Here is an 18,249-nt window from a genome sequence, read left to right as displayed (position 1 = left end):
TATTCAAAGTGCTTGATAGCATCGCAATGAGCAGGTTGATGAGCAATATCACCGTCAGAAACACTATGTTTATGAAAAGGCGTTAAATTATCCCCATAAACCTTGTTTCAAATTCTGTGTAACACTCACAATAAGCAACGAATAGAATCGTAGCAAAAGGCGAGGCGTTGCTATAAGATCCATAGTTATAAATCCCCAATGTAATCAAGAATGTCTTTAGCATGCATGTTTCAAGTGTTCCAAACCCATCGACATCCTTCATGATTAGCGAAAAGGCATTCGAGAAGCTAAACCAGAATAGCGAGTAGAGACCCAGCCAGCTTCCAACATCTCTGACAATCACTCTTGACAAGATGGCAATCAGTGTTCCGAAGCGACGAGATATGTAGCCGTATGACAGTAGTGTAAAGAATCTAGAAATTGAATGACATGTCAGACGCAGATGCACATGAAGATGAATGGAGGGTACTAATTGTAAGCACCCAACGACTATTCCAATAGAACAAATGATAGTTTCAGCTTGATACGCTTGTGCACATCGACATATGAGCGCTGCGATAACACACGAGCCATAGAGCACTTTGAAGAATCCAATCTAAAAGTAAAACCAAAAAAAAACATTCTATCCAATGCTTCATATTTGGTTTTGCTGCATTCTTCTTACCTCCCATCCAGGTTGGAAAATAGCATAAACAAGTTTGATGTATCTCTCAAACCCTTGCAACAGCAAATCATAGAAAAGCATAACTATTGCACCAGAAACTGTAATAAGCTCTAGCGGCAATCGAGCCCAGTTTGTTCCTCCATAGTCAAATCTTAAGTTTCCATCGTCGTCTGATGGAAGTAATTGGAGTGCCGAAAGGACACATGCTAAATACGAGGCATGGATGATGAACGTCGTGAATTCGAGTCTGTGTGCATCTAATCATGAGTGTACGCGTGAGTTCAAATACTCCCAAATCATTGACGCTTGACCACGTACGATGCTTCCATTTAGCTAGTAAGCATGCTTCAAACACAGGGTGTGAAGCTAGTTTAGCGTCTCGTTTCTTGTCAATGATTTCCAACGCTGAGATTTGTGGATGACAGAGTGCCGGGTCTATCTCTTCGATTGGGTACAAGTTCCGCACGACCTTTCCAACTCTCCATAGCTCTAGTTTCTGATCTATCAAGGCAGTTGCGTAAGAATAGTGAGTTTTACGGAAGCTTGTAATCATGAAATACTACATATGGGCTTTTTGCTGACCTGATAACAATGCAGACACAGTGTCATAATCGCCTTGATCGACAGCAACCAAGAATGGAGAGTAACCTGCATGATTTCGCACCGGTATACCACCATTCGTTACAAGAAACCTGTACATTTCTAAATCTCTCCATCGAAGCTATAAACAAAAACAGGCTGAGCAGCCATACCAATTTTGGGTTTCAACCAAAGACTGCTTGGTCAACTCACCGCGTAATGCAAAACAGTACTCCCATCACCTTCATCGCCATTAACATCACACCCTCTACTCAGTAAGAACTCTACAGCTCGCAGCTTGCCCGACGTGGCAGCAAAAGCTAGCACAGATTGCCCAATTTCGACTTCTGAAGTATACATTTCTCCCGTGCACCTACTACTCTGGAAATCAACACCTGCTTCATGTAAAGCATAGAGTATTGCAACTGCATCTTCTTCAGATTTGAGCAAACATGCGCAATGTGCTGCTGTTTGTCCTGTGAATACTCGTGAAGTCATTGTAGCGTCCACTAGCCGAATACCATGCCGATCCCTATAGAGAAAGAGGTGATTAAAATGGCTTGACATCGTTTAAAATTTTGATTACCTGCGCTGTCCGTGCTCCTTGATCAAGTATTTGGCACAGTCTGCGTTTGAGCTTCCTTTGAATAGCGCCATATGGAGCAATGTTACTCCTATGAGGGTTTCTCGTTCAGCGTCCGTGAAGACAAGCTCTCCATAAAGATACACGTACCAGGCAGCGAAAACAGAATGTTGCTGTCCTGTTCGACGTGTGCCTTCAGCCTTTACAATCAATAAAACCACCATGCGTTCAGTAACAAGGATGCACCATATCCAACCCCAAAATGAGGACTTACGCATCCAAATCTCCGTCAATGGCAGCTCTAGCTGGAGATCCTTTGACATACATTCGATCTCGAACCGACTGATCATCCATAAAATGGACAATATCCATATCTGAAAAACAAACAACCTGAGATACTACTTCCAAATCAAGTTTCAAGGAAACAGATCCTTACTTTTCGGAATCGGCTGTGTAGAATCATGGCCTTCATTGGCGGAACGAATGCCAAATAAGTCCTGAAGTAATGTTTTGGACGCCAATTGTCTCCATTTTGGACCATTGTAAACGGCTGAAGGTACTGTGGAACTCCTGGCAGTACTATCAAAGCTCGCCCTCGGTTCTCCCAGTTCTATTATTGGGACTTTAAGAGACTGCGTCTCCATACTTCTTCGTCAGATTGTGGAAAATGTAAAAGTCACACAAGCCAACCTCCCTCAAAACTCCAACACACATTCAACCCATCGTAAGCTGAAGAACTCTCCTATCGATCGCCATACTGGGAGGCAATCAAGACATAAACAACATGCTATTTCTACCAGTATTGCTTGTTAGCATGGTCATTCATGTCTCTCATGCCTTGAACTGCTTTCAAGAACCTTGGAATGCACAATGCAAGACCTTCCATGTATGACAATCTACTGTTATTAAGTTATATTGAATTCAGTTACGAATTATGGATGTAAAAGAACTTGATTTACACTTGAAATTACGTGTTTAAGACATTTTATACTAACTGTCAAAATGTGTCTAGTATCCTGTTGCGTCTGCATCCGATGATTTGGAACGAATCTGTGTTGGCAAGTCTGCTGTTGCGTGTGACTTGTACGTGTCTTGCAAAGGTGGGCTTCAAAGTCAACATTGCTATGTACAGCAAATTTCACTCACCTGTCAACTACTTTCAGCAAAAGACCTTAAGTCAGAAAGACTTTGCAATCCAATTTTGCAGTTGAATGCTGCTTGTGCTGGTAGGCATTAGAACGATCGTCGTCTCTTTGTCGCGTCTGACATCGTCGACGGGTTTAGATGGAGCTGTCAATTCTCATGCAGGTTGCAACAACTGGTTGCAACTCTCTGGACCGGGTAGTGTTGTCCAACAGGTATTGGACCAAGTCTCGAGCTCCAGTGTTGGCATTCCCATCACTGCAATGGTACAACTTGAGGCTGATTCAATCTGTGATGAAATGCCTGAAATGTGTAAGCATCAAATGCAACCTTGGGAAACTTGACAACATGGTTCACTCAACAACGCTGTCCATTCAACGTTTCTCCCAATCTTGTAGATGGTTGCGAATGTGACCGAACTGTTGAAGTCTGTCATCCTCTGGTAAAGAATTCCTCCACTCCTAGTACGGTTTTTTTTGCTCAACCACCAATGCCTTTCTAGGCAATTTACTCGGAACTCTGCCTTGACATGCCTGGGCACTACCAGTGCTGGCTACATAAAGAAATGTGTCGACTTGGTGATTACAAGTATACCAAATACTGCTTGTAGGCTAAGAGTGTCGTATGGTCAATACAGCCGCCATTTCTCCGTGAACAGAGCTTCCATTGCGGCCGTGTATTCGCGTCTATATTGCAAATGAAGTGTGTTTGAGCTCAAAAGCAAACAGAATGGTAAAGAATTAGAGACTCAGAGCACACGTACAAAGCAGAAAAAGCATCGGACTGCTTTCTGCATACAGTTAAATCCGTGAATTCACCAAAACGTTCCAAGAATTCCGTGCATCCTACCTTCAGATAATGTGACAAAACTTGCCTCAAACCAGCGATACTCACTCACAAAGACGTCTTTGGCAGCAGGAGACACCTCATACTGAGACAGGTATACATTTTCTACACCTTCCAAGTGCGACAAGTTGTCATTCCATGCCTTCATCCTGAATTCATTGCCTCCTTCAAAGTACTTGACAAGCGTTCAGTGAGTCCATGTGACACCGAAGACAATGCTTTCATCCAAAACACTTTGTCGACTGGTGTAACTATCACTATATTTGCTATTAACTTGACTTGTACAATGAAGTAATGGTGGTACATTGATAATTGATGATAGTGCCTTGGTTGCATTGTATAAAGCCAACCAAATCGAAATAAGGTCCAATTATTAATGGATATATAGATCATCTCAAAACCGAATCCAGCGGAGCGAGACTAATTTCCGAGCCACGAAACAAGAAAGCAACATAATTATAATACTCTTCCAGTCCAAAATCAACCAAGCAGCACAACACCCACCAAAACGACGACCACCCCAACCAAATACATCGAGACCTCCATCACCCTAAGCCCTCCATTTAGCACATACGTCGAAGCCCACTGTGGAATCGCAACAAACGTTCCATTACCAGTCCCATTACTAGGCACAAAGTTACAGGCCTTGAATGAATCCATCGTAGCAGAATAGACTCCATTAGGAACTATTCCACCAGCCCAGTTCCGCACACCGAGCTGTGAGCACCCGCCATCCCATACGCCTAGTTCGACATTTGCGAGCGATGTTGGGAATTGGCCTCGTGTGTCTTGGAATGCCACTGTGCGGTAGAGCTTGTCGTCAATCCACCATCTAGAGAAAAAAATTCGTTGGTAGAGGTAAAATGATTGGGGCAAACACCAAAATGGTTGGGAGGCATACCTGATGTACGCATTCGTCCACTCAATGGTATATGTGTAGGCCGTAACAGTGGTATCAGACAAGTTATTATGGTATCCCGAGTTTCCGAAATTGGATTGATTTCCTAAGTACACATTGCAAAAAAATGAACACCTTGCAAATTGAAATCCAAAACACGTTTCTAAAACGTTGAGGACTCACCCCTCCAAAAATAATTACTCTGCGCCTGATACTTATTCCCTCCAACCCACTCCCAATCAATCTCATCTCCATCCGTACTCCTCAATATAAACGCCGTGACAACACCAGGCGTCGTACTCGCGGTCTTCACCCTCATAGACATGACACCGTACTGCAACTGCCCCACTGATTTCAGGGTGGCTGCAAACCCACATGATGTAGGCTGGTATGCGGTGGGATCGGACACGTTTTTGATCATGGTTAGCGTGATTCCGTTATTTAGACCTGGTGTGGTTGCAGCAGCTACTTTTCCGTTTGTGGTTTGGAAGGAGGTGTTTAGGATGTCCATGTATGCGCTGTTGCAGATGGGGTATGTTTGGGCCCATGCTGGTGAGAGGGCGAGGACGAGGAGGTAGGTGAGTTTGGTGAGCTTGAGGAATCGGAGCATGGTGCCGTGTTGCACCAGGGAGATTGTAAAGGGGGGCTGCAGTAGAGTCAAAGGATCTGTTTTCAGATGTTTGCCAGATTTTGGGGCCCAGAATTCCTGTATTGGTCTTCTTCGTGATGTATAAAGTTTTCTCCTCCGAAGTAATGTACAAACTCTAATAGTACAGAACGGTTAGAATATGCATCAGGCTCAAAAGAGATACAGCTACTATGCTCGTTTTGGCACTATTAGCTTTACCAAGTTATATAGTTCACTCGCTTATAATACAGCTTTACTGTGGCGATGTACAGAGCGGAGGGTTTAACAAAGAAAGAAAGACATTGCGAAAACAGCAATCGTTTAAGGTGAGGGACTCTCAGGATCACAAAGGCACGAGAATACGAACGATCGAATGTTGAACGTACCATAAAATCTTTGAAACTCGCCATGTTGCACTGAGGAAAAACCCCTCCAGTTTGATAAAAGAATTAACAACAGTTGCGAGTGATTTTATTCCATAGAGCAACGACCAATATATCCTATATAGATGCAATACTACACTCGCAAACACCCAACTCGATTCATTATTTGTTTTACTTTGGTACAGAACCTTGCAATGACTGCTGCAAGGCCTGCAATTGCTTCAACTGCTCCAACATTCCTCCTACATTATTTGGTTGCTGTTGCTGCTGGGCTATTTGTTGTTGCTGTACACTCATAGCACTCAACGGCGACATTATGTGAGGCGCATGTTGTTGCACTTGCTGAGGTTGAGCTCCATATACATGTTGCTGTTGCTGCTGCTGATGTCCCATAGTCCATCCTGCTGCAGGTCCAGCGCCTTGCATATTCATACCAGCCATAGGGTTCATAGCAGCTTGCATTCCCATGCTAGGTTGCATTGCCATTACTGATTGCTGAGCAGCCAATAGTCGTTGTTGCTGCTGTTGCTGTTGTTGTAACAATGCCTGCTGTTGAAGATATTGTTGTTGTTGTTGCTGCTGCTGCTGTTGCTGTTGAATACTTTGCATAGTTTGTACCTGTTGTACTTGCTGTTGAGGCTGATTGAATACTCCTCCTCCTGCTACATTCCCACCACTACTTGCAGTTACTAGAGCCAATAAAGTAGCTTGATCCAGATGGGCGCCACCGTTTGGAAGCATAGCCAACACTTGTGGAGGGAGAGCAGCCAACAAGGCAGACGTCACAGCATTAGCTGCTTGTGATGAAGCTTGTTGGACTTGTTGAGATGCAAGTGACATTTGTTGATGTTGATGTTGTATTTGTTGTTGCTGAGGTGATGGTTGTTGGTGTCCTCCTCCTTTCGTGGATTGAATCAGATCTGTGTTACGAGCAGCACGTTCTCTCATGAGTATAGTAGGCGTTGTAACAGCCCTGACGCCATTGTATTCTAATAAAAAAGAGAGTACGCTGTCAGATAGTGTGAGAGTAAAGGCAAAAACAACCATCTCGTGGAATTACCTGTAGCAGCATTTGGACCACCCAAGATTTGCATAGACAGGGTCTGATCACGTTCATGATACGTTTCCACAAATATTACAGCCAAAACACCTTCTTCAGTCAATTGTTGAACAAGAGGACGTAGACCAGTAGTATGTGACAGGAAGACAACATCTATGGTCATTCCTGCTGATTTGGCGATAGTTTCAACAGACTTTATGTATTTCCTAGTTAAAATAGGAAGCGATTCGTTTCAATGCTTTGTTGGAATGTTGACTGAACAGGGGGATGGGAGAGGAGGAAAATACACGAAACGGAGGTTGTATCATATTCCAATGAACTTACTTGTCTACATCACCAAGAGCAAGTATCTGAACTTCCGGAACTTTGGCACCGAATCGTTTAGGTATGGGATCAATAGGAGACGAGAATCGGCTACTACGTACACCAGACATACCGCTGCTACCCCCACCACCTCTTACATCACGATCAGCAGAGTCACGATCAGAGGGTGGCCTTCTGCCATACTGTCTATCATCGTCATCGAATCTGCTACCACGAGTTGACGTACTACTACCACCACGTGCTGATGATGATGATGACGAGTATGGACTTCGATCATCTCGTGCTGCAGAGAATCGACTGGTTCGCACAGGACCTGAAGAGCTCTCATAGGAATCAGCGGGTGGACGACCTACACCACGACCGCGATGATTCAATTCATGGTCGGCACTGGACTCTCGAGCACGTTTTGGTTCATCGGGAGTGTCACGACGAGTACCACTGAAGACGGGTTTATCACTGGACTGCTTCAAATCTAGAAAGTTGCGAGATAGCGAGAAAGAAAAAAGAAAAGATTTGTATGAGTGAAACATGAATCTTTTGCATCACAAAGAGCTCATTAGGAGAAACTGGTTGGAGGGACATTCTGTGCGAAATGGCAGTGTGGGATTTGAAAAGAGCATTCTGTACAGGATTGCCCAAGTACCAATAACAAAAGAAGGAAGCCCTCATTTCTTTGTACATCCCAAAAACAACGCTTCCATGTTTGCCATTGTTCACTTTTTGGAATTTGTCAACCTACCTAGATTAAGACCACCAAGTAACCGACCCTGCTCATATGCAATGGAGGTACGACAAGAATCGGGATTATCATACTGGATGAATGCATAAGATGCCTTCATCAAGACTTCCTTGATATTGCCATACTTTGAAAAGACATCGCCTAAATCTTCACGAGACGTCTTTTCAGAAGCCAAGTTGCCTATGAATAATCTAGAACCGGTAGGTATTTTGGCAAACTCACTGGGTGGCGATGTATAATGAACAGTATACGGGCCACCGAACTGTGAATGGTCGATCGTTGTATCAAGTTGTGCTCGACTTCCTGCTGGATTGGTAGCACGCGTGCCACCACGGAGATTATTCCATTGTAGTGGTACCTGTTGTTGACTTGGCGATGCTGACGATGGAGTTACATTACTATACGATTGTTGTTGCTGTTGTTGTTGCTGAGCACCTTGAGCAACACCAGGCCAAGCTGGAGGATTTTGTTGCTGATACTGTTGCTGTCCATATGCTTGATAATATGCCGCTGGATCATACGTATAACCAGGCGGTACTTCAGCACCATTACTGTATTGCTGCTGCTGGGACGGCGCAGCCCATTGCGTTGCTGCAGCACCAGGGGCCATCCATTGTTGCTGCTGCTGTTCATACCAAGCTTGCAACATGGCCATATTAGCAGCACTATTTGGATCGTTTGCAACAGCTGCTGAAGAAGTAGTTGGAGAATTGGTAGTAATAGCAGCGGGAATCGTAGCATCAGTACTAGTGGAGGACAATACGTTTACGGAATCGGATGCTGGCGGTGTAGTAGGAATAGTAGAGCTAGTAGTCGGGATGGATGGATTGGACTGAGGAAGAGGTGAATTCGTGGAATGAGAAGTGGCGTCACCCGCAGTAACAACCACACTAGTATTACTAGGACCATCTATAGGAGCTGCTGCGTAATGACTTTGTACATTATCTGCTCCTACTATTCCTCCTTGCGTTGTTGCTACTGACTTTGACTGTGCATCATCATCAACATTGACATTTGATGTCGATGCGACTTGAGCAGAAGAAGGGACTGAAGGTAGTAACGGAGACTGTTCACGATTCACAGATGATGAAGAAGTATTCATAATTTGCATTTCTACACTATTGGCTACTGGTTGTGCCTCCTCTTCGTCCTCCAAAACCATATCTTCCTGGAAGTCGTCCATTGAGACCGATACCTAAAAGTAAAATCAGGGAATATACTATTTTACGTGGCTGGGTATTGATTAGTGGCCTTGGTCTGACTTGCTTTGACTTGATGATGCTGTCTTGCCTTCAAGTCGCGAAATGTGAGTTTGACGAAAAAACCGTCTTTCACGACAGATGACAGACACAAGAGGGTATTACTTATTGAATTATACATAATTTACTGTTGTTCCACTCTACTGGCATGTTACACGTGATGAGACCTGAAAACCTAAAAACACAGTCGCTTATGAGCCAGGATACTTCGCGTCAAGGGGCGCGCATTCTTACTGTAAAATGCTAAATTTATAACATTATATCTGTAATTCTTATACTTTAATCTGTCCCACGGTTTCTCCTGATGGAGTTATCCAGCAGTTATAATAAAACTGTTAAAAAAAGGATACTTTGACAGATCCACTCCATTACGATGGAATACTCAACCAAGAAATCCCTCAGATATTTGGAAATCAATACGAATTCAGATGATTACAATTCCATATACCAGTTGTTACTTCAACAGCAAGCAAGTCCAGATCACCAAACCCTTCCTCGATGACAACATCTAAAGGCGTCATTTCTTCTCCATTCGCAGCCTCTTCACTAGCGCTCTTATCCATAAAGAGTCTGAACATTCCTGCTGTAAGCTGGCTTAGAGCTTCATGAAGACAAGTGTTCGATACATCGGGACGAGCTCCTGGTTCTACAAACCAGATGAGTAGTTCTCATGCTTATACCAAGTTGGAGGGCTACGTTTCCACCTTAAGCTACATCGTAAAGATCAACATTGTAAAACAATAAGAGACGGGCCAAGTCATGACTTTGCAAGGACTCGTATAATGGCCGACAAAACGCTGCCACGTGTAAGCACGACCTTCCCTGGACTATCAGGTCACTCTTAGCACCGGCGTCTAACAGCATCTGGCAAAGGTTGTACGTCAATAAAAGATGGCATATACTAGCTGATTTGACCCACAATCCAGAATTGCGGTTGGTATCACTTCAAAAGCGTCTGAGTTTGTTCATTGGTTGAAAGGATCTAGCACCATGGTTTGTGATTGCTGCTGCCGTCTGAGATCGGGAATAAGGCACAGAAGACGACACTTCCCGCGGATGCAGAATTGTCGTATTAGACGGAGATGATGTTAGTGATGAGAGGAATGGCTGTAACGAGAATAACGAGAAAGCACTTCAACGTGTTTACAAAATTAAATCTGCTTCCATTCTAACAAACTTAGCAAAAGACGTTTTAGTGGTCATCACCAATTGCGTACCTGATTTCCACGAAGTACTCACGCTGCATCTGATCTGCATTAAGCACCTCCAGCCAAATTCCACCAGGCTTCTTCTAAATAACACCACCCGGCACCGACCTGCTAACTTCAACGCCATTACAGGCACACTTACAAACTGTTGGCAGAATGTTGAGGTAGGTATAAAATATGGTATTCCAATATATAAATGTTAAAAGTGAGAAATTCTATCATTTCCATCTATCCACATCGTGACCTCACGAAACATTCTTCAAATGCTCGTAACTGTACATCTGAGAACTAGAGGAAAAACGTCGTAATAGAGTCTGAGTATAGGCATCAAATGGCCTCACACTTAATATTTCGCTCACCTTACATCCATCAATGAATTCAGTCCGCTTCCATAAACTCAGGAAACATGCTTCCAATGTTCATGACTATACATCTGCAAACTAGCAACAAAAAAAAATGAATAGAATTTTCAACGTATTGCGTCATAACCGGACTTAGCTCTGCATCACAAGACAACTCAACTGTCTTACCTCAACCCATAATCATCAAAAAACCTCTCCAACAACGCCCTATCACTCCGTATCCTCTCCTTTGCCGATCCAGCGTCCTCAGTAGGATCAGGCACAGGCAGCGACTCCTCGCTTTCTAGATACTTGTTTGCGAGGTAGTGTGCCATACAGCCACATATAGCAGCGAATGTAAGCGCGCTGAGAACCGGCAAGATGATGTCTGATATCGTTGCACGTGGCATTATGTCGTGAGTGTAGTTGTGATGCCGCCATGCGATCCCAATGGTTATGCCTATAGCTGCACCGGTTATTGCCATGACCTTTGAAGATTGGGTGAGATATCTGTGTAGGTATGAGCTTGGGATGACGATGGATTTTTTTTACCTTGGAGCTCTTGAGCAACAGAAAATCAGAATGGGGAAACTCGCCTGTCTGACACCACCTAACAAAATGCTGCAAAAGAAAACGTAAGCACAGCGACAAAGAAGGTATGAGCAACATTGTACGTACTTCACAAGAATTCCTAATCATATTATACCCCTCTCCTTCAGGAAACTTCAACCTCCACAACTCCCCAAATGCTCTTCTCAACGTCCAATCCACTCCATCAGGAACAGAATCAGGCCTCCATTTTCTCCTCCACTTGGTCCCCATACTCTTGATGGCCCTGATCGTTCCTCTGCCCGCGTTATCCTTCCCACAAATCCGGTTATCAAGATACACGTACTGATCAGCAATAAGAAAAGAATCCAACGTCGTTAGACGAACACAGAATTTCCGTTTCGGATCAGGTTCGACGGCGTCGGGGAAATTCGTCCATTCGTTGAGACGGTCTAGCACCATGTTTGGTTGCAGAGGGTGTTTGCAGTGCGGGCAGACGAGGAGGTGCTGTGTATGGATTGGAAACCATGGTTTGTGTGAGTTTGGTTCACTGGAGATTGGGAATAGGGCACAGAATACGCAGCATGTTCCAACGTATATGCACCAGTGTCGTAATGCTAATATTCAGAATAGCATTAGTTTATAAGCATTGAATCAGCAAAGGAAGCTGTCACGTACCAAATCCAATCTTCTTCAACTCTAAAACAAGTAAAAAGAGATATCGTTAAGTATACGTGATGCAGAAAAAAAAAGGCTATAGGCACAATTCGCCGATCCAACTCACGTTGCATCTGATCATTATCAATCTTCTCCCCCCAAACTCCACTAAACCTTTTATAAATGACATCACCAGGCACAGGTCTCCTAACTTTAAAACTCGTCCCATTCACACACCACCCAGTCAAGCACCACATGACCCATGCCTTGCCAGCAGCGTCGGCGTCCATCCACTAATGAACCCAAAAACAGTCAGAAACAGTTGATAATAACAATGACGAAAGGTCAGTGTATACAACTCACAGGACACGGTAGTCCAAGAAGCCTCCCCATGTCGAGCCTACTCAGCGCATTCGCTCTAATCCCATCATCAGACACAACATATGTCTTCTTTGGGTACTTTTGCACCTTAACACCATACTGTCCCAACACACTCGCCAGCGATTCAACCCTCACAGCCGGTCCACTCGATTTTGGAGGACACCGGACATGCGTTATAGCGTTTGCGATTACGACTGCATGGGTGATTATGTCGTATGTGCGGTTTGAGTTCAGGCAGATCGTTTCGGGGTTTGCGATGCATGTGTGGTTGATGCATGGTAATGCAGGTGGGGAACGGCAGTTCAGGCAGGTGGTGCCAATGTAGATTGCTTGTTCGGTGTGACTTGGGGACGTTAGGACTAGCCAGCTTCCGATCTACAATAAAAACAAGTTTGTAGCAAAGTTGTTAGATCTCAAGATGCAACAACCTTTTTAACAAACCAAAGCAAACAAAGAGAATCATTACATATGCATCGCTGCATCGCGCTGAACTTACATGCAACTTTATTCCATCCACTGTAGCCATAACAAGTACCTCACAACAACAAAACACATGAACACAAATTTAAGGTTTGCAATATAAAAGAACTAGACTCTATTTTTTGGGAAATTGCTTCTTACTATGGCTAAAAAATATATTTCCATTGTGTGCGCCGGTTTGATCATATATTCTTCTTCCATTAATTGAGCAGCAGAGAAGTCCGAGAACAGCCCTCAAGAGCACTCAAAGAAAACTCTGAAAAGCGAGACTCGATTCAAGGCCTCTTCCAAAGCGTCCGTATTGACTCTTACAGCATTTTCAATATTGCGTAAAGCCTCCTTGAGATACAGGCCCACTAGCACCACCCTGACTAACCATCCACTCCTGCTGCGACTTGTAGTCTTCCAAAGCATAATCATCATTCCCTCCACGTTGATTTCCTCCTCCTTTACTACTGCTACCACCACCATTTACATCACCACCAGCACTAATCCGATCATACTGCGAATACGTCTGTTGTGATTGTGTAAACGGTAGTTGCGAGAAGGCTGAAGACGACATGGGAGCCTGTGACCTAATATTACCCAGGTTTTGAGTACCAAGAGGTGGGAAGTCCATCGTCATTCCTGAAGTCATGGATGCTTGTGAAAAGGGTATCGACATGGGAGGTGCTGGGAGGAAGGTTTGGGATTGCGATATGACACGGTTGGGATCTATATATGCTAATGGATTATCGAATGCGTTGAAGCGTTGTTGTTGCTGTGGTGGTGGGTATGGACTGCCTCGTGGAACTATTGAAGTATTAAATGTCAGTTGGATTCGTACAACAAAAACAAAAAAAGACGGTGCAATCGAATGATGGCTTACAGTCTTGAGCAGAAGGCGCTTTTGCAAAATGCTCTTTAGCATCAACCACAAATCGTCGACTCGAAGCTCCAGCCAATCCATACTCTCCATTATTGAAATCTTTACGTGGTCGAGGCTTCATCAACTGAATCTGCGATATCTTCAAATTACTCAACGGACCCTCAACAAGACATCCCTTCTCCTTATACATGACCAACAGCTGATACCACAATGGATGTCTCGACAATACTTTGGGGTTTCCCAATATAACAACTCCATATTTGGCTCTCGTCAATGCTACATTGAGACGTCGTGGATCATTCAAGAATCCAATACCTTGGTGTTCATTCGATCGGACACATGATACTACGATATAGTCCTTTTCTCGTCCCTGGAAGGCATCCACAGAAGCAACTTCAATCTCCTTATACAATTCACGTCGTAAACTACCAGCAAACTGCATATGTTGTACAACATACGATCTCTGTCCTTCATATGGCGTAATCACACCAATTTGCGATGGTGTTATACCAGCTTTTAGCAACCTCGTCACAACTTTTTCGACATTGGCAGCTTCAGTACGATTTAGATATGATGTACCAGATGATGAGATTTCTTCCTGTCCAAACGAGCAATGAAACATCATGGGAGTTTCTAATTCTGGCCATGGGAAGTCAATCGAGGGTCTTATACGTTCCTGTGCTGTTACACCATTTTGTAGAGATCCTTCGTAAAACATGTTTGACGGAAACTCACTCAAACATGGATGCATACGGTATTGTACTTGTAAACGAATGGGTCGCACACCCAACAATACAAGTCGTTCAAAGAGAGACTGTGATAATCCTGCCTTGGCAGCTTTTTTGGATATGATTACCGGTCCCAACTGTTGATGATCACCTACAAGAATGGCTTGACGAGCGCCTAATACCAGTGGTATAAGACATTCTGGTTCAGCAGCCTGTGTCGATTCGTCTACCAGAATTGTACGGAAGGTCAATTTAGACATTCGTACATCTCCAGCTCCAACACAAGTGGTACATATGACATCAGCTACAGATAAGATATCCCTTTCTGCAGTGCGACGTAATGTCTTGTATCTCTTTTCATCAGCTGATGACAATTCACCCAATTCATCTCGAAGTCGAGACAACTTTTGCAATTCAGGCATACTATCATTATTTCGTACTTGCTCATGAAGAGTCAAGAAATCGACTGATGAATCTAGAGCTTCTCTAGACTTGGCAGTCACTCGAACGACTTTCAGTCCAGTTCGATGAATCTTTTCAGTCAATTGGTCCACTGCGACGTTTGACGGAGCACAGACCAATATTTGACCTGATATATTCATTTTGGCCAAGTGGTACACTATAGTGGCTGATGTGACTGTCTTTCCTGTACCAGGAGGACCTAGAAGCAACAATTGTGAGAAAAGCACTTGACATCAACTCGTGAGTTTTTTTCGCTTACCCTGAATCAAACTCAAAGGCTTCGTCAAGACACTCTTGACAGCAAATACTTGAGAATGATTCAGTTCAGGAAGATTGGGAGCAGAGAATCGTTTAGGCATTTGGGCATGTAGAGATTGTGGTTCGACATCATGGCCCAAGAGACGATGATATATGTAAGCACTGACCGAGTTTTGATCTACTGCAAACCTCTTCATGGCATTTTGCATTCTTAAAAATGAAAGTTTAGTGAGCCAAAAGGCATCGAGTCAGAGTAATATGACAGTCAGGTCTTACCGATCATACGAAGTAGACTTCCACACAAAGTCAACCGTGAAACCATGAGTACAATCAGTAGGTACATTATCATTCTTTCGTAATTCCAACGCTACTTCATCGGACAAGTCTATATTGGAAGAAAACTTGTTCAGCCAAACATGACAAGACGCATAAAGGAAACATAAACATTCAAATCAACTCACTGTTTGGAATCTTAATCACAGGACCAGCATCCTCCCAAGGAGCATGAAGCTCACCACGATACTTCAATATAATCTCATCGCCAACAGCCAAACGAATTTCACCTTGTTCCAATTTGGGCAATACGAAATGTGCGACTCGCTTCATATTAAGACCCATATCCCAACGAACCACCACATCTTCTTGAGTCTGTGATTCTTTGAGACGACGATCCGTGTCAGCTTCCATTTTTACAAGTGGTCCATATATGTTTTGGTATTGGTACGCGTCATCGTATCTAAGTATTGCGAGCAACAAAAAAAAGCCAGATTTGGTGAAGCGTTAAAATGAAGTGCGAGTCAACACCACAGCACCATATATACCTCAACAAGACCTGTAAAGGCTCATCATCAACACCAGGGCGTTCCAAGTCTTCAACAGTAGCACTCCCATTGTCCTTCCACAATTCCTCCAATTTGGCAATCTGAGCATTCGTGATTTGTCTCGCACGCATCTGCTCTCGGTCTGTAGGTACTTTGACCAGCCAAGGTAGGAAGCACTTGTCATCAATCAATGGCAGCCATTGAGCCAAGTCCCATGTCATGTCCTTTGAGCTTGGAGCTGACGCACATGGTTGTCTATACATGCAGAAAGAAGATGAATATCCAGGTTCTGATAGATTTCGGGCTCATGAACGGTTCATGAACTACATCAAATCTTTGGGACTTGTTGAAACTATACCTGCAAAGCAAAACAACAACAGTATCCGACTTGGCAGGTATAAAGCCTAGCAAAAACACATTGCGAGACCCACAATTATAGCACTCTAGCACCGTTTCACCTAGCGGTGATTCAGGATGCAACGAGACCTCCTTATGTTTGGCTCGTACCAAGTGATTGATGATATGTGAGCCCGATATCTTGCCTCTCGAGTTACAAAACCATTTCGAGCATGGTATGCACTTGACTACTGATGATGGCGAGTGGATGCCGCAGTATCTGATATAAAAAGGGTGTCAGAGCGACTGTTTATCCAAAAATACACGTAAGCTGTCAAAACATCTTACTTGCAAGCATGATCAGGCAAATCCTGAGCATTGTAGTCTCCCTCTAGACCATCAGCATCAGGCTCTTCAAACGCCAGCTGCTCTCCGTGGATGTTGTTCTCGTATTCTTCCGTAGCTCTCGATGCTTTCACCACATGTTGATGTTGGGCATGAGCTACCTGACTAGGCTGCGAAGACAGAGATAAAGACGGTAATCCAATAGAAGCATCTACATCATCGTCATCGTCTTCGGTTTGCTGACTGGGATGGACGTTTTTGAATTTACGTTGTTGCGATTGTGATGACTGCTGCTGTGATGGAGCTGTAAAGTCGGTATAATCGTATTGCGAGGCCTGAGTGTCTCCTGCAAACTCGAGGAAATTCAGGTCTTGGGTCCCAGAACTCGAATCATACCGTCCTGGCATTTCGATGATTGGAAAGAAAAGTTGTGCAAGAAGAAGAGCATGCGACGCCATTAGAATTTGCTGGATATTTGTGCTCTATCGTACAATCTGCAAAGACTGATATCTCCCTTCTTCAACTCGTACTTATGCTGCAAATCGCGTCAAAGTTACAATTCAATACCGAAAAACATTTACAGAGCTTCAACCTGATCAAAAGACTCTAACGGAATTTTATCCTGTCTTTACTACACATACATCTGTAAATATACATATTAGAGCTCGTTTTGGCCTTACCAATAAACAAAACAAAATCAGATCAACAGAATGAAATCACAATAATGAAGACGAGGGCGTTGATCAAACTTCCAGCAAATCTACCTTTTTTTAACCTTCGACATGTCTGTGCTTTGAGGCGAGTGCGACAGCACAGATACGATAAGTACCTGCTACACTAGGTGGTAGCGTGCCAACCACGAACACCTGAAACCCTGGTCCCTTCCGTAAATACTTTGGCAAAGGCACAAGCTTCTGAAGACCATTCGAGTAGAGCAGTCATATATTCTACATTGACTGCTTCAGGCCCGACATCGGATGCAGTAGCCTCGGAGTCTTCTGTTCAATCAACTTGGGCAAAATTTAATATCGTGCAACAGTACCAGTTACTTTTATAGAGACCTAGTTGGGGCTTATATCTCCTCAAACATACGTTCACCTCGAGGTAGCTTTGCAGCAGCTTCATCGGGGATTTTGTGGGCGAGGACTTCGATAATAAGAGGTATGGTTCCTTTGAATTAATATGAACCACCAAACACCAGTGATGCACAACAGTATCCTCTTACAGCAAACTCACACCATCGACGAAGCAAAACGATACAGTTGCGTTTTTACCTTGTCGCAAATCATTCAATGTTTGTCCGACTGCTGATAGTGGTCGTGATGGGGTTCACTCGATCTTGATACTTGTACGTGTTGTGGTATGAGTATCAGCAAAGCCCTTCTTTCAACATCTAAACCACCTTTTCAGACTCTCTCAGCACCTCAATGAACGTGATGACACAACTTGCTCCGTCGCTGCAGTCTAATTGTAAAAATGAGCTTAAGTTCGTTAGTCAAATGTTATGCAAAAATGGTCACAGTACTGAATGCTCTGTGTTTAAAACACAACTTACTTTGACTTGCCAACCGTATCCAAACAATTACGAACCCTTCCTCCATCTCAACACAAAAGACACCACCACACTCACATGTATTCACTTTCTACATGAGGTCCTTATATTCATGAAAGATGTCCACTTCTTCTCCATACAATACATATTCACAACT

The 18,249-nt window shown here is 43.7% G+C and overlaps 3 protein-coding genes across 3 annotated transcripts; all 3 read right to left on the bottom strand.

Annotated features, from left to right (window-relative positions):
• Positions 1–3,597: 3,597 nt before the first annotated feature.
• Positions 3,598–5,323, bottom strand: SmJEL517_g05291 (uncharacterized protein; the record flags this gene model as incomplete). The annotated part of the gene is made up of 6 exons (XM_031171217.1): positions 3,598–3,655; positions 3,733–3,814; positions 3,864–3,990; positions 4,365–4,647; positions 4,717–4,819; positions 4,897–5,323. The coding sequence occupies 6 exons, from the start codon at positions 5,321–5,323 to the stop codon at positions 3,598–3,600; spliced, it is 1,080 nt and encodes a 359-aa protein (XP_031022818.1).
• A 5,517-nt stretch (positions 5,324–10,840) lies between these two features.
• On the bottom strand, positions 10,841–12,768 carry SmJEL517_g05290 (uncharacterized protein; the record flags this gene model as incomplete). The annotated part of the gene is made up of 7 exons (XM_031171216.1): positions 10,841–11,143; positions 11,208–11,216; positions 11,334–11,821; positions 11,883–11,903; positions 11,989–12,154; positions 12,225–12,617; positions 12,739–12,768. 7 exons carry the CDS (start codon positions 12,766–12,768, stop codon positions 10,841–10,843), a joined length of 1,410 nt encoding a protein of 469 aa, XP_031022819.1.
• Positions 12,769–13,041: 273 nt separating this feature from the next.
• Positions 13,042–16,947, bottom strand: SmJEL517_g05289 (uncharacterized protein; the record flags this gene model as incomplete). Its single annotated transcript, XM_031171215.1, has 8 exons — positions 13,042–13,514; positions 13,591–14,979; positions 15,040–15,248; positions 15,315–15,423; positions 15,500–15,774; positions 15,860–16,114; positions 16,218–16,475; positions 16,544–16,947. The coding sequence occupies 8 exons, from the start codon at positions 16,945–16,947 to the stop codon at positions 13,042–13,044; spliced, it is 3,372 nt and encodes a 1,123-aa protein (XP_031022804.1).
• Positions 16,948–18,249: the final 1,302 nt, after the last annotated feature.

The sequence above is a fragment of the Synchytrium microbalum genome (assembly GCF_006535985.1).
Source record: "Synchytrium microbalum strain JEL517 chromosome Unknown SmJEL517_scf0046, whole genome shotgun sequence".
Taxonomy (NCBI): domain Eukaryota; kingdom Fungi; phylum Chytridiomycota; class Chytridiomycetes; order Synchytriales; family Synchytriaceae; genus Synchytrium; species Synchytrium microbalum.
The sequence above is the reverse complement of the archived record's forward strand: the minus strand, read 5'-3'. Positions and strand labels throughout refer to the sequence as shown.